This window comes from Tamandua tetradactyla, chromosome 18, assembly GCF_023851605.1.
Source record: "Tamandua tetradactyla isolate mTamTet1 chromosome 18, mTamTet1.pri, whole genome shotgun sequence".
NCBI lineage: Eukaryota > Metazoa > Chordata > Mammalia > Pilosa > Myrmecophagidae > Tamandua > Tamandua tetradactyla.
The window spans coordinates 54,898,195-54,910,905 of NC_135344.1; the positions used below are offsets into that span (position 1 = coordinate 54,898,195).

At 39.2% G+C, this 12,711-nt stretch overlaps 1 protein-coding gene across 1 annotated transcript in view; it reads left to right on the forward strand.

Moving 5' to 3' along the window:
• Window positions 1-206: 206 nt before the first annotated feature.
• CDH2 (cadherin 2) overlaps window positions 207-12,711 on the forward strand; it is a 210,847-nt gene continuing 198,342 nt past the window's right edge. Inside the window, 1 exon segment of the mRNA XM_077135728.1 lies at window positions 207-316. Within this exon segment, the coding sequence (XP_076991843.1) occupies window positions 257-316 (60 nt within the window). The 5' untranslated portion in view covers window positions 207-256.

Below are 12,711 nucleotides of genomic sequence, written 5' to 3' on the forward strand. Positions count from 1 at the left end.
CCTCCCCAGCCCCTTGATCTCTCAGTCTGTTTTATTACTCCTGGTGCGAGTCCCGCGGAGTCCGCGGCCCGCTATTTGTCATCAGCTCTCTCTCCATTGGCGGGGAGAGGAGAGCAGCGGAGAAGGGGGTGGGGTGGGGAGGGGAGGGGAAGGCAAGGGGTGGAAACTGCCTGGAGCCGTCTCTCCGCGCTGCTGTTGGTGCTGCCGCTGCCGCCGCCGCCGCCGCCGGCTCCTCGCTCGGCCCCTCTCCGCCTCCATGTGCCGGATAGTGGGAGCGCCGCGGACCCTGCTGCCGCTGTTGGCGGCCCTGCTCCAGGTACGTGGCTGTCTCCGCGGGCTGGGTGGGGCGGGTGGTGCCCGGTCCCTTTGTTCCCCGCGCCGCTGCGGGGCTGGGCTGCGCACCCAGGCAGGGAGTGCCGCACCGTGCGGCCGGGAGCTGCGCAAGCACGAGGCTCCGGCAGGCTTCTGGGGCAGGGCTGCCGGGGCCCGGCAGTCTCCCGCGGCTCTCCTGGCGGGGCCGGAGGGGCTCGATCCGGGGCACCCTCTAATCCTCCTTCGGGGCCGGACGAGAGCGCGGTTAGTGTCCCCGGGCAGCAGAAGAGTGAGAAAGGGGATCGTGCAGGTTTTGCAGTTTTGTGCGCTTTTCACTCCCCCCCCCCCCCCCGCATTGCACTTTGCTCCAATTTTTTGTTTATTTCTGCAGCAATGGGTCGCGAGTTTGCCGTAGGAATTCTCACTCTGGCGTCTTAGTTACGGGACTTGCCTCCACCCCACCCCACCCTGGCACCCGCGCGCCTCCCGGTGCCCAAGGGCTCCAGTGTCCTATTGTCTTTATCCCAGGCCAGGATTGCCTCTTATTCTTGCTTTCCTGACTCACAGTTTTCTGCATCAGTCCCACCTGGAAAGAATACATCCCTCCCTTGCCCAAAGGGATCTATGCAGGCTGGCGTCTACGCATCCAATCCCTGGCCCCGCGTGCCCCTTATCTTGCTGGGCCGGGAGAAGTTCCGTTATTCGGGTATAATTCCTTACCTCCGTCGGGCGAGCTCTGCCCTGCCTGCGGCCTGGGAGCGCTTTGGCTAAGAGCCCCCCGCACTTTTCACACCCTGGGAGAGCGCTAAGCCTTTTCATTTTTTGCAGTACTTGGAGGCTGCTCCGCGGAGGAAAGCACCTGCTCAAGTCAGGCTGTACCCGGTGCAGACCCCTCTCCGCGCCGCGGGTCCCCGGCCCTCCTTCCCAACTTTCTCGCGGCATCCAACCCGAGAATGCCCCGAGGTCTCTTCTGGCCCACCAGACGCGGTCCCGGGAGGCGACGCCGCGCAGAGTCGCCCGCCAATCCAGCGGTGGGCGGGGACCGTGCGGGGTCTCCAAATCTACCCCCGCCTGCGGGGGTCCCGGGGCCGCTACGGGAGAGGGGCGTATCCTCCCTCATCGCGGGGCTGGGCCGGGGTGGGGGTGGGGGGAATCCGCCCGAGGATGACCCCTGCGCACTGTGGGAATAGGGTTGGCGAACCGAGTGGGAGCCTAGAAAAGTCCGAGAGTGGCTCGGAAGTGCAGCTGCCCTGGGGGCGGTCCGGGTGGGGACAGATGGTGCGGATCGCTCCCCTTCGTGGTCTTCGTGGGTCAGGGCCTGGGCGCGCTCTCCTGCCTCGGGGGGTACTGCGGGCACAGGGGGCGGGCGGGGGCTTGAGCCCGCGATCTCTGGAGCTTCCTCCCGCCGCCCTCTAGAGGGGTGTGGGCAGCAGCCGCGCCGAGCCCTGTCCATGGTGCGCCATGGTGCAGCGTGTCCGGCCCTGCCCTGCCCAGGCCACCGCGCCGCGCTCTTCTCCGGGTCGCGCTTTCCACTTTGCGGCTTTCTCCCTGCCACTGGCTCCTTGGGCAGCCCAAGCCCTCTCGTTCCTTTCTGCTTTCTTGGGTTTCTCCTTTTGTTCTTTCCTCTCCCGCCGGTCTTTCTCCTACCCTTCCCCCACTGACTAGAACTCCCTAGGCTTTTTCTTGACTGGAATTTCAGAACTATTAGACTAGACATTTTTGGCCTCTGCAGTTTGGGGAGTTGGATGAAATTTCTTCTAACTTGGGGGAGGAGACCTGCCAGTCACTTGCTAACAAAAGTACCTCCTGTTATAAAACCGCCCTTTATTCTTGGAGTGCGCACTCCTCATTCTTTCACCTCTTTCACTTCATTTATTATTTCTTCTTTTAAAAGAGGTTAGACTGAAGGGGAGAAGGAAGAAAAGTGCTTCTTCAAGTGTTTGAAGTTAAGCGGAGGACAAGGGAAACTTAGGAATCCTGTGTATGTCAGATATTTTCTTTATTCTCTTTTTAACAAAGGAGTTGCACAGATCGAAAAATCTTACTTTTTAAAACAATGCTATTCTGATGGCATTGCCTGGACATATTTATTTATGAACCATTTAAAAATCCTCAGAATGTGAATCCAGCAGTAGGTGATTTTCACTAAGTTTTTGATCTGAAAGTAGTTTTAATTGTACACACAGAGTGCAACAACGTTAGGACAGGAGGAGACATTTGTGGGCCATTCATAACATGGGACAGTCTGAGTGGACTGAAGCAGTCACATTTGCCCTGCTCATAATGCACTTAGTCAGATGTGAATTTTGGTGGTCATTTTCTTTTTTTTTCCTTAAGCATGGTTTAAAAATACCAGTCACAAAAGTCAAATACAGCACTCATCTTTTCCATGGTATATTCTTTCTCAGTTTCTTATATATCGATTTTGCCCTTTATAAACCTCCACGAGGGGAAATTTTAACTTTGTCATCAAGTTATTTGGCAGTCTTCTAATTGACCAGCAGTAATATTGAGTGATTTGAAAGGTCAGGAGGAGTGGAAACAGAGCAGTTTATGCAATCTGAGTTTCAGGGTCATGGGCACGATGTGGATTGTACAACTGAGATTAGAAATGACTTTGTACTAATGGTCTGTTTTACACACCAGAGCAACAGCGATCTGTCTGCAAGGGGGAAAGTGCCTCTCTGCAGTTATCTGCTAGAAAACTCTAGTTTTTTCAGGCCAGACTAAGCCAGCCAAGAGTTTTAGAAAAGAGAATGTGCAGGCTATATCTGTAGAGACAAAGCAACCTTGTTTTTTTCAGACTAAAGAGGAATGATTGAATATTGACAGAAGACTCTATAATAACTCTGTATTCCTTGTTTTACTTTGAGAAATTATTCATTAGCTATATTCAGCTGCAAGATTTTTTTCTATATTCTTCCTCATTTTAATTTAAGGTATTAGTAGCATCATTTACAAAAATAAATAAAAGACAATTGAGCATTACACTTTACTGACCGAAGGATAAAATATTTAAATCACTAAGTTAAGGGAAGTTTTCCTTTTAGAATTATACAAGTAGCTTTCAGATCCTTAAATAGGCTTATCATTAGGAGAAAATAGAAAGCAATTTTACTTTTACTACCCATTAGTAAGTACAGGATAGAAACATGTATTATTTTTCTAGTTCACATTTTAATTGCATAGCTCTGTAGTTCTAATTTGAATATACTTATATTGGGTTATGAGGCATCAAGGACATTACGTTAATTAATGTTCATAAAAATTCTAGATTCTTTATCACATAGGTTCTTCTTTCAGCTCTGGATGAAGGGTTTGAAAAAACCTTACATGTGTTTCACCTATTAGGCATAGAAGGTACAGAGAATAATGCTTAGTACAGTAAATGTACCTACAAAGGAGAACTTTTGTTTTAAGATAGTTATCCTGCATATAAAATACATGCATTTGTTCTCAGTATTCGATTTTCATGTGTCTTTGTCATGTAAGTTCTTGTGGAAGGAAAGAGAATTAGACCGTTGGTCTAGGTTTATCTTACTTACTGGATATAGTTTTACATATTTCTGTTTTTTTCTTATCTTATGACATGTGGTCATTAGTAATAGTTGGTGCATTGCAAGTGGTATGTGTGATTTGAAAAATAACAATTCCTATATCCTGAAATATTTTGTAGGTTTATTTCTATATATATATATATATATATATATAAAACCTTAATTGCTAGAATCTGTATTGAGAGCTTTTTACCTTCCAAGCATTCATCCAGCCCTGCCTCTGTCCTTCTAAAAGTTGGGACTGAGATTTTAAGAGAAAATTCTTTTTACATTGTCCTTATTTTTTATATGTGGAGACAGCTTATTTTGGTGACAGAGTATTGCACCAAACTGTCCTTAATTTCCTTTTTCATTAAAAATCTTCAATTCTTAAATCTGTTTTTGTGCTTCATTAAGCTTTAGGATTATTAATCGAGGAATGTCAAGACTCCAAGCAACAGTTAATCTTGCTTTGAAATGTCTTTTTTTTTAGTCTGATGTGACTCAATCTTTATCCTGTTTTCAAGTGGATATTCTCCAGTCAGAAGAATGACTTTTTTAGAAGACAAATCAGAGCTGTTTTTAAAGAAGTGTAGTGTTTGTGTATATACAGTACAGTTTTGCCCAAGCTAACATTGTTCAAATTTGTTCTTTTTGGCTCAAATACAAAAAGTAATCAAGTTAAGCACTTGGCAGTGATTTTCATCAACCATTAAAAAATATGATACATTTGAAATTTGAATTATGTCATTTGAATAAGTATTTCGTATCTGCTTTCAGTACATCTTGTAGTCCTAAGTATTGTCAAGTTGGGTTGAGAATTATAAGGTGAGACAGTTTGTACCAAGGAAACATTATGCGTCACATTTGTTTTTTCCTTCTAAACTCTTATTGTAGTTTTAATTTTTCAACAAATTATAATAGTTAATATGTGCAGGTGCTGGCCTTTGTTTTAATTAAAAATAGAAAAGTGTTAATTGGTATATTCATGCCTGGGAAATAGGTAAATGTAGATTCATGTTTTAATAAATACTGTATCTTCTTTGTCTTCTGTTTTTTGTTTTTGTATGCTGTGCCCTGGGGGTCACATTTCATTCTTTTCCATGTGCAAATCTGGTTATCACAGCACCATATCTTGATTTTTTTTTTTTTTTAATTGCGTGGGCCAGGAATTGAATCCTGGTCTCCCACATGGGGCAGGCAGGAATTCTACCACTGAACTACCTTTGCACCCCAAGAACTATATCTTCTGTGCATATAAAGTGGTGGACTTAAAGTGAGGAGGAATGCCAGTTCAGAAGCTAAATGGGATCTTTTGAAATTTTTGGACTTCGATATTATAATTTTAAAGGGAAGTTGAGGTTATACATACGCCTTGCTCAGTTCTTATTCCTCGATTACTCCCTGTCGTATGCTAAGCGCTCCCCTGTCTGAGCTTCCAACTGAACTTAACCTCATTGTATTGTATTGTCCTTCAATTGATCTGGGTGTGTGTAGGGGGTATATATTTATATATATTTTCTCCATATGTGTGTCTTGCAGCATTCACCACAGTTTGACATGAATTGTCAATAAATAGTTGATTGCTTAATATGTGTTTGTCATCCAAGATGGTTTGGGTACCAGGAGCCACATTGTTCTGTGTAAATGAGTCGCACTGTTAAGGGCGGGAAATCTGGGGTTCATAACTGGTCCAGATGTAGTCTGCTCTCTTAAACTCTCCTGACCTCATTTTCCTCAACAGTAAAATCTCAGTCTTGGTTGGATTAGTTGATCTGTAAGGGATTTTCCAGTACTGTGATTCTTGAGGCTGCTTAAAAATATCTCCAGTATACCTCCTTCTCTTTTATGTTCAAAGGCATTGGAATTACTTTAATTTTCAAACTGAAAAATGTGAAGATTTCCAGAAATTCAGAATAGTAGAATGTGATTTTTGAGACCTTATTAATAGTGGTTTATCATTTATATTAGGTTAGGAGTCGTGTATTTTTTATATGCTGAGCTTTAAACATAATTTTCCTTCATCGGATATGCCTACCTTTACAACTGAAAGTAAACTTTTTTTTTAGTTAGGCTTAAAGGAAAGTAAGTAATATCATTGAAAATAAAAGTCATTCATTTTATTACTTTTACACTCTTGTTTCTTTGAGATCAGAGAGAGAAGATAGCATCTATGAATGCCATTGAATTGAGTGATATAGGCCAGCTTTAAAAATATGGACCTTTGACTTTAGACCTTTAGCTTTTCAGCTTAGGCCAGTATTCCTTATGGATGGATGGATGATAGATGGATAGTTAGGTATTCATTAAAGCATTGTTTGTAATTACAGAAAGTTGGAATAAAGTGAAACTCCATTGGTAGGAACTGATTAGATAGATTATGATGTACTGTGCAGCCAGATTTGAGAATCCCTGGTGTGTGGAACAAAACGTGTTAGTTCTACTGGTTATGGTTCAAGAGAACGATTGCTAAACCTCCCCATGTTAATAGGATAGCCATGTACCTAAAAACACTACAGAAAAGGGTGGACAAAAATAATCAATGGAACTTCAAAGCTTCTGCATGAAGATATATTAGAAAGATCATGGATAAAAGATATAATTTCTAGAAGAGAGGACAGTTATGGAAAAATAGAAAATCCAGCAGATGAAAACTACCTAAACTGTCACAAAACAACCTAAAGTTCTTATGCAAGCTGAGCTATAAATAGGTTGAAAGGAAGATTGGTTAAATTAACAGGTAGCTAACTAATGGATTCATTTCCAGGTTGATATTATGAAAGACTATGTGTGTTATCTTTGCCTGAGAGATTAAACTGGTTAAACCATATTGGTATTTCTTACATTATCTTGACTGATTGAATATTTAGTGTTTCAGTTGTTTTGAAATCGAAAATACAGTCTGAAGTAGACATTGTTGTATCCAGAGTTTGAACATTTAGTACCGGAACTGGGCATACTGGTCTTCCGCCTTGATTGAGTAAGCACTTTAACTTGTGTTTTCCCAGATAACATTGGGAGAATTAATTATGTTTAATTTTAAAATAACTTGAGCTACTTGAAAGAAGCTTCTATAATAAATGTAATATGGCATTCATAATAGAGTAACTTGGAGAGATATATGATCTATGAGGTTTTTCCCACAAAATATGCCTATCTATAATAAAAATAATTTAAAAAACTGGAGTAATAACATATTTTTATACTATCATATATTGTAATTTAAATAGTTTCTTGGTCAAATATACTTAAATATCATAATTTAAACTTTTATATTCAGATTTTTTTCCCCATTCTAATATGTTATTTAAGGTTTTGGTTAGATTATGGAGTTAGTAAAAAAAAGTAAATCAAAAGGGACATAATTGAGAAGCTTTATTCCAGGACTTACTGGAACCAAGTATGTGAATGACTGTTTTTTCCCCTTATTATATAAGAAGAAAATTGAGTTTATTCAACTTTCTTTTGCTGCACTAAATATTGAACTTTTGTGATAACTGTTTTCAGAAAGGACTGTAAGGATTACCCTTTCCAGTTTTTCCCACAACCACAGTTTTATGACATTTCACAGTTTATTTTTGGTGATTGTCATTAGATCATTCCTATAACCCAGAAAAGCACATAGACCAGAGAAAACCAGTGAAACTTCAGATACTTGCTGCCACCTCTTCAAATTTTCTTTTCAAGCTAGTGCTAGTTAATATTAAACAAACCTTAACAATTAAATATTTGTAATTTCAGAGGACCGAAACTGTTTGCAAGGTAGCTGTGTATCAGGCACTGTTCTTGGAGCTTTTCATGTTATCGCAGTTTATTATATCTGTAACCCTGTTAGATAGGTATTTTAATTCCATTTTTGAGATGATGAAACTGGAACTCAGTTATTTTGATTCTTATGCGAGTCTAGAGGAAAACCATATCTACTGGTCAAATTGCACTCGATTCCTAAGCACATGATTGTCTCCCTCTACAAGGCTGCTACCCTTTATAATATGACCCTTAAGGAAGCCTGTAGCATCAGAGAGGAACCTCAACTCCTCGTTAATGAGTTTATATGATGATATTTTTGGCACTTAACTTTTGATTTGCCCTTTCTGTTTAATCCTGGCCTTAAATATTTTACTTGATTTTGGAATCTGATGCCAAAATTTAGTGTTTGGCTAGGGTTTTTATTTATTTATTTTGATATATTCTCTTGGAGAAAGATGAAGAAAAGTCTTGGGGAAATGATTCGTAGTCAGTTCTATAATGTTTTTCAAATGTTCTTGATAGCTAAGTATTATGCTAGTAGTAAGCACTTAAAAAAATAAATTTTTTGCATGCATCCTACAACTTAAAATACCCTGTAAGAGCCTAGCAACTCTGACTACTCATGCTTGCTCTTTTATTGTTATTGTTTTTTGATACTGCATTTTTACCCCATGATCTTTACTGTCAAAATAAATTCAGTAGTCTCCATCACTAAATTTTGAAATGTTTTGATGTCACAATTTCTGTGTTTGAGCATTTTGAATTACTTTTTTTTTCCATAAATGAATTTATTTGGTAACTTTTAAAAATATATATTCCCTGTTACAATAGGACTTACACTACAAACAGGGTTCTGTGAGTATTTTGTAGAGTAATTGAGTACAGGTACTGATTTGTTTGCTGCAGAGAAAGCTTAGAACTATTTTGTTTGTAACTTGACCTGTCATGAGTGGGTGGTTACACTTGGCTTGACTGTAATCTTGAACAAAATGTCTCTTGGTTGGGAAACTGTTAAGTGAGCTCTGAAATAAATGACTAAAAAAAGCTATTAATTTTATTAAGTTTAAAGGGAATATGATATAATCCACTTTCTCGGCTGAGCATAAATCTTTCGTGAACTAGAGACTGTGACCATTTTAATTTTTTTTTTTCTTTTGTTGTCTTAATTGGTTAACTTTTAGAAGTTCTAAGTCTGAAGTTTATTCTTTGTGGCTTTTTGGTCCAGTAAATAAAGAAAAGTGTTTTTTTTTTTTGCAGCCAAAATATTAGCCTTTTGCAGCTCCTTTGGCACCTATCCCCAGTAGAGGCTGTCTGGTGTCAGCTTCTTCGAGGTTAGGTTCTAATGTCCTGCTTTCCCATGTTGTATTTCATGGAATTCAAAATTCAAGTTATGCACGTGCACATGTACACATATCTTAGGAAGTATAAAATGCATACAGGAAAGTACCCGTGTAAGTGGATAACTTGATGAATGTTCAGAAACCCAACATATAATTTAATCAGCAATCAGATCAAAGCACAGCATTGCCAGCTCCCCAGGAGACCCCCTTCTAGTTTTTAACCATCCACTCAATAGTAAGCACTTACTTGACTCCTAAAGGCATGGATTAGTTTTGCTTATTTTTATGTACTTTAAATAATGAAATTTATACAGTGTATTATGTATCTGGCATCTTCTGCTCAATTTGTAGAATCATCCATATATTTGTGTCATAACTATTTAATAATCGTAAAAGTGTGACATACTCATGGACACTATAGATGTGTTAGAGAGGTTAAAGAAGTTCAAAATTGATAACAGTAAAGATTGATTCTTTCACTTCATCTGAAGGTCACTTGAATGTTTATGGGGTCAAGCCTTGGAATGTCTTAAGTGGGTTTTGCTATCCTGATGCCTTTTTTTTTTTTTTGTAATTCTAATAATATTGGGAATATTGCTTCAGCCAAAAACAAAAAACATTTGGGATTCAGTAACTTATAACCTCTCTTGCCCTTACCTTTATCATAAGGAAGGTGAAGTTAAGGAGTTAAGTGTCTTTTGACCTGAACTCTTGAAGGTTTTGTGGGTTAGCAGATTCTAATCTTTTTGGTGAAGCTTATACCTTGTCCGAGCTGAGTAGTGACCTACTTCTCAGTACGGCCTTATACAGATTTTTCTTTTTAATTTAAGAAAGTTTAAATAAAGTTGTTAAATGGAACAAAATGCTAGTTTTCTGGTTGTTTGGTGTATTTTTGGGGTACAGGTGACCCTTGTATTGTGTCTGTGAGTAACATTTTTAAAGATCAGAGATTGTCATGAGTCTTGCCAGCAAGTCCCAAGATCTTTGTTTCAAAAGACCTTTTCTCTCCATTTACAATAGTCGTTTCGTAGATAGACAAACTTGTATACAAGATATAACTTGTAAGTGGAGAATTCCAAGCATAATGATGAGGATTAAGGAAAGAAATTCCATAGGTAATTGCCCACTAAGGATTTGTTTGCTTCAAGGCTACTCTCATTTATTTATGTTCTTACACATGTGAGCTTTATTTTACAATATTTAAAGGAAAAAAGCTCTCTTTGTGTGGCCATAGTTTATTGAGAAGTAATTTGTATCTTACTTGCTTTACTCTCGCCTGTTTTTCTACCCCAAGAGTAATTGTTTATGTACAGTGTTTGTGTTTTCAGTATTAAATTTTATTTACAGCTCTGTCTTTTCTGTTTTACAGATAACTAAGAACATTTGGGGAGAATATCGTAACTGTTGCTTTAATTTACGAATTGATTTAGCTTTAAGTACCTTGTAAAGGAAAATGAGTTAAATCCATGATTGGATTTATGGTCTTTCCCCTAATTTGAATTTGTCTTGATGGAGCTTTGTTTTAAAGGATGATAGTGGTATGTTTAAATATATGATCATGGATTCTTCAGAAGATCCCTTAGAACATTTTAGGTCTGAAAATAAAAGTATTTGGAAAATAGTGAGGTTAGTTTTTTTAAGTATTTGCATATGTAATGGATATTGCCATGATTCTGATTCCTTATTTCCTCAAGTTCAATTCTGCATGAGTAAAAAAAAAAAGAGTATATGATATGTGTCTGAAATATTGCTTTTTGGTAGGAGAGCTAACATACAAATCGACGCCTGTCAATCTCCAAAGACCGTTTTCTCAAGCCTTATGCTGTATTAAATTTTTTTCTTCATGTCCTTGAATTTAGATATTTTACTTATCTGAAATTTATTTTTGTATATGGTGTGAGGCAGGGGGTTTTGCTTTGTCCACCCTCCCCCCATTTTACACACCTACCATGCATACACACACTTAAAGAAGATGTCCATTGTTTGCCAAAAAAAAAGATTTTCCTTATTTGTGAACCAAAATGCTTCCTTTGCCAAATATAACATTTCCATAAATATTTGGCTCTATTTCTCTTCCCTCTTCATTTACACTGATTTATTAGTCTAAAGAGGCAGTGCAGTACTGTGGTTGCAAATGAAGACTCTGAAGCCAGACTGCCTTTGTTTGTTGTGTCCTGACTCTGACATTTGCTTGTTGTGTGAACTTGGACAAACTTGACGTTTCTGTTCCTCAGTATCCCCATTTGTAAAGCAAGGATCATGCATAGTATTTATGTATAAGGTTGTTGTGCAGAATAAGTGTGTTAGTATATATATATATTAATCACTTACAATGCAGGATGCAAGTGCTGCTAGCCTTGCCCAGGCCTTCCTTCCTTCTTTGGTAACAGTAGTTAGTAAATTTTAATGCTTGTGGGAAGTTTTTCTATTACCATTTATTAGAAGATTTGGGTGGGGAGCATAATCATTAACAGTGCCTTATACGAGCACAATCAAAGGATGAGTTGCTTATTTGAATGTGTTTTGAGCACTTGATGTGGGCAAGGCTTTGTTCAATATTGTAGCCAGGCAACATGTAGCTCTCATGTATTCCCTCCACTGCTTCTTAGACCACTCTCAGACACCACAATGGAAGGGCACATATTTTAACATTCCTCCTTAAATTCTAACAGATGTTTGCTAGGCTGATACAATTCCACTGTTTCTTTTCTGAGATTTTCAAACTGCTTTTTTTAAAACTTTTTTTATTGTATGGTATAACACATATACAAAGCAAAGAAAGAAAAAAGCAATAGTTTTCAAAGCACTCTTCAACAAGTGGTTACAGGACAGATCTCAGAGTTTGTCATGGGCTTTTCCAGAATGTAGGAGGCTAGAGGGCTTAAATACTTTTTTATCATCTCAATCGACTGTTTTTCCTTCTTTTTTTGTGAAAAATCACATATATACAAAAAAGCTATACATTTCAAAGCGCAGCACCACAATTAATTGTAGGACATATTTCATTCTTTGACATGGGTTATAATTTCACAGTTTTTAGGTTTTTACTTCTAGCTGCTCTAAAATACTGGAAACTAAGAGAGATATTAATGTAATGATTCAGCATTCATATTCATTTGTTAAGTACTGTCTTCTATGTATGATTCCACCATCACCTTTGATCTTTCCATACCTCTCTTTGGGGTTGTTTGGGCTCTGGCAATTCTAAATTTTTGATGTTGGAAAGGTCTGTCACTAATATGGGGTAGGGAGATGGAACTAGCTGATATCCTGGAGAGGCTGGGCTAGATTTCAGGACTTATCTGGACCAGGGACCCATCTGGAGGTTGTAGGTTTCTGGCAAGTTACTCTAGTGCCTGGAACCCTTGTGGAATCTTATATATTGCCCTAGGTGTTCTTTAGGATTGGCTGGAATGGTCCTGGTTGGGGGGTTGGCAGATTATGACAGGTAGCAAGGTCTACCTGAAGTTTGCAAAAGAGCAACCTCCCGAGTAGCCTATTGACTCTTATTTGAACTCTCTCTGCCACTGATACTTTATTAATTACACTTCTTTTCCCCTTTTTGGTCAGGATGTAACAATTCCACTGTTTTTATAACTAAGAAAAGAGGTTGATGTACATAGATTCTTATGCTGCCAGTGATTTGATTTGGGACTAACAGGGAAACATACAGGAGCTATTCTGGTGTCTTCTCCTAGGTCTGTTCCTTTCTTCTTTGATTTAATTCGTTAATGTCCTGGAGTGAGCCTGTGTGCTCATCTGTTTGTGTGTGT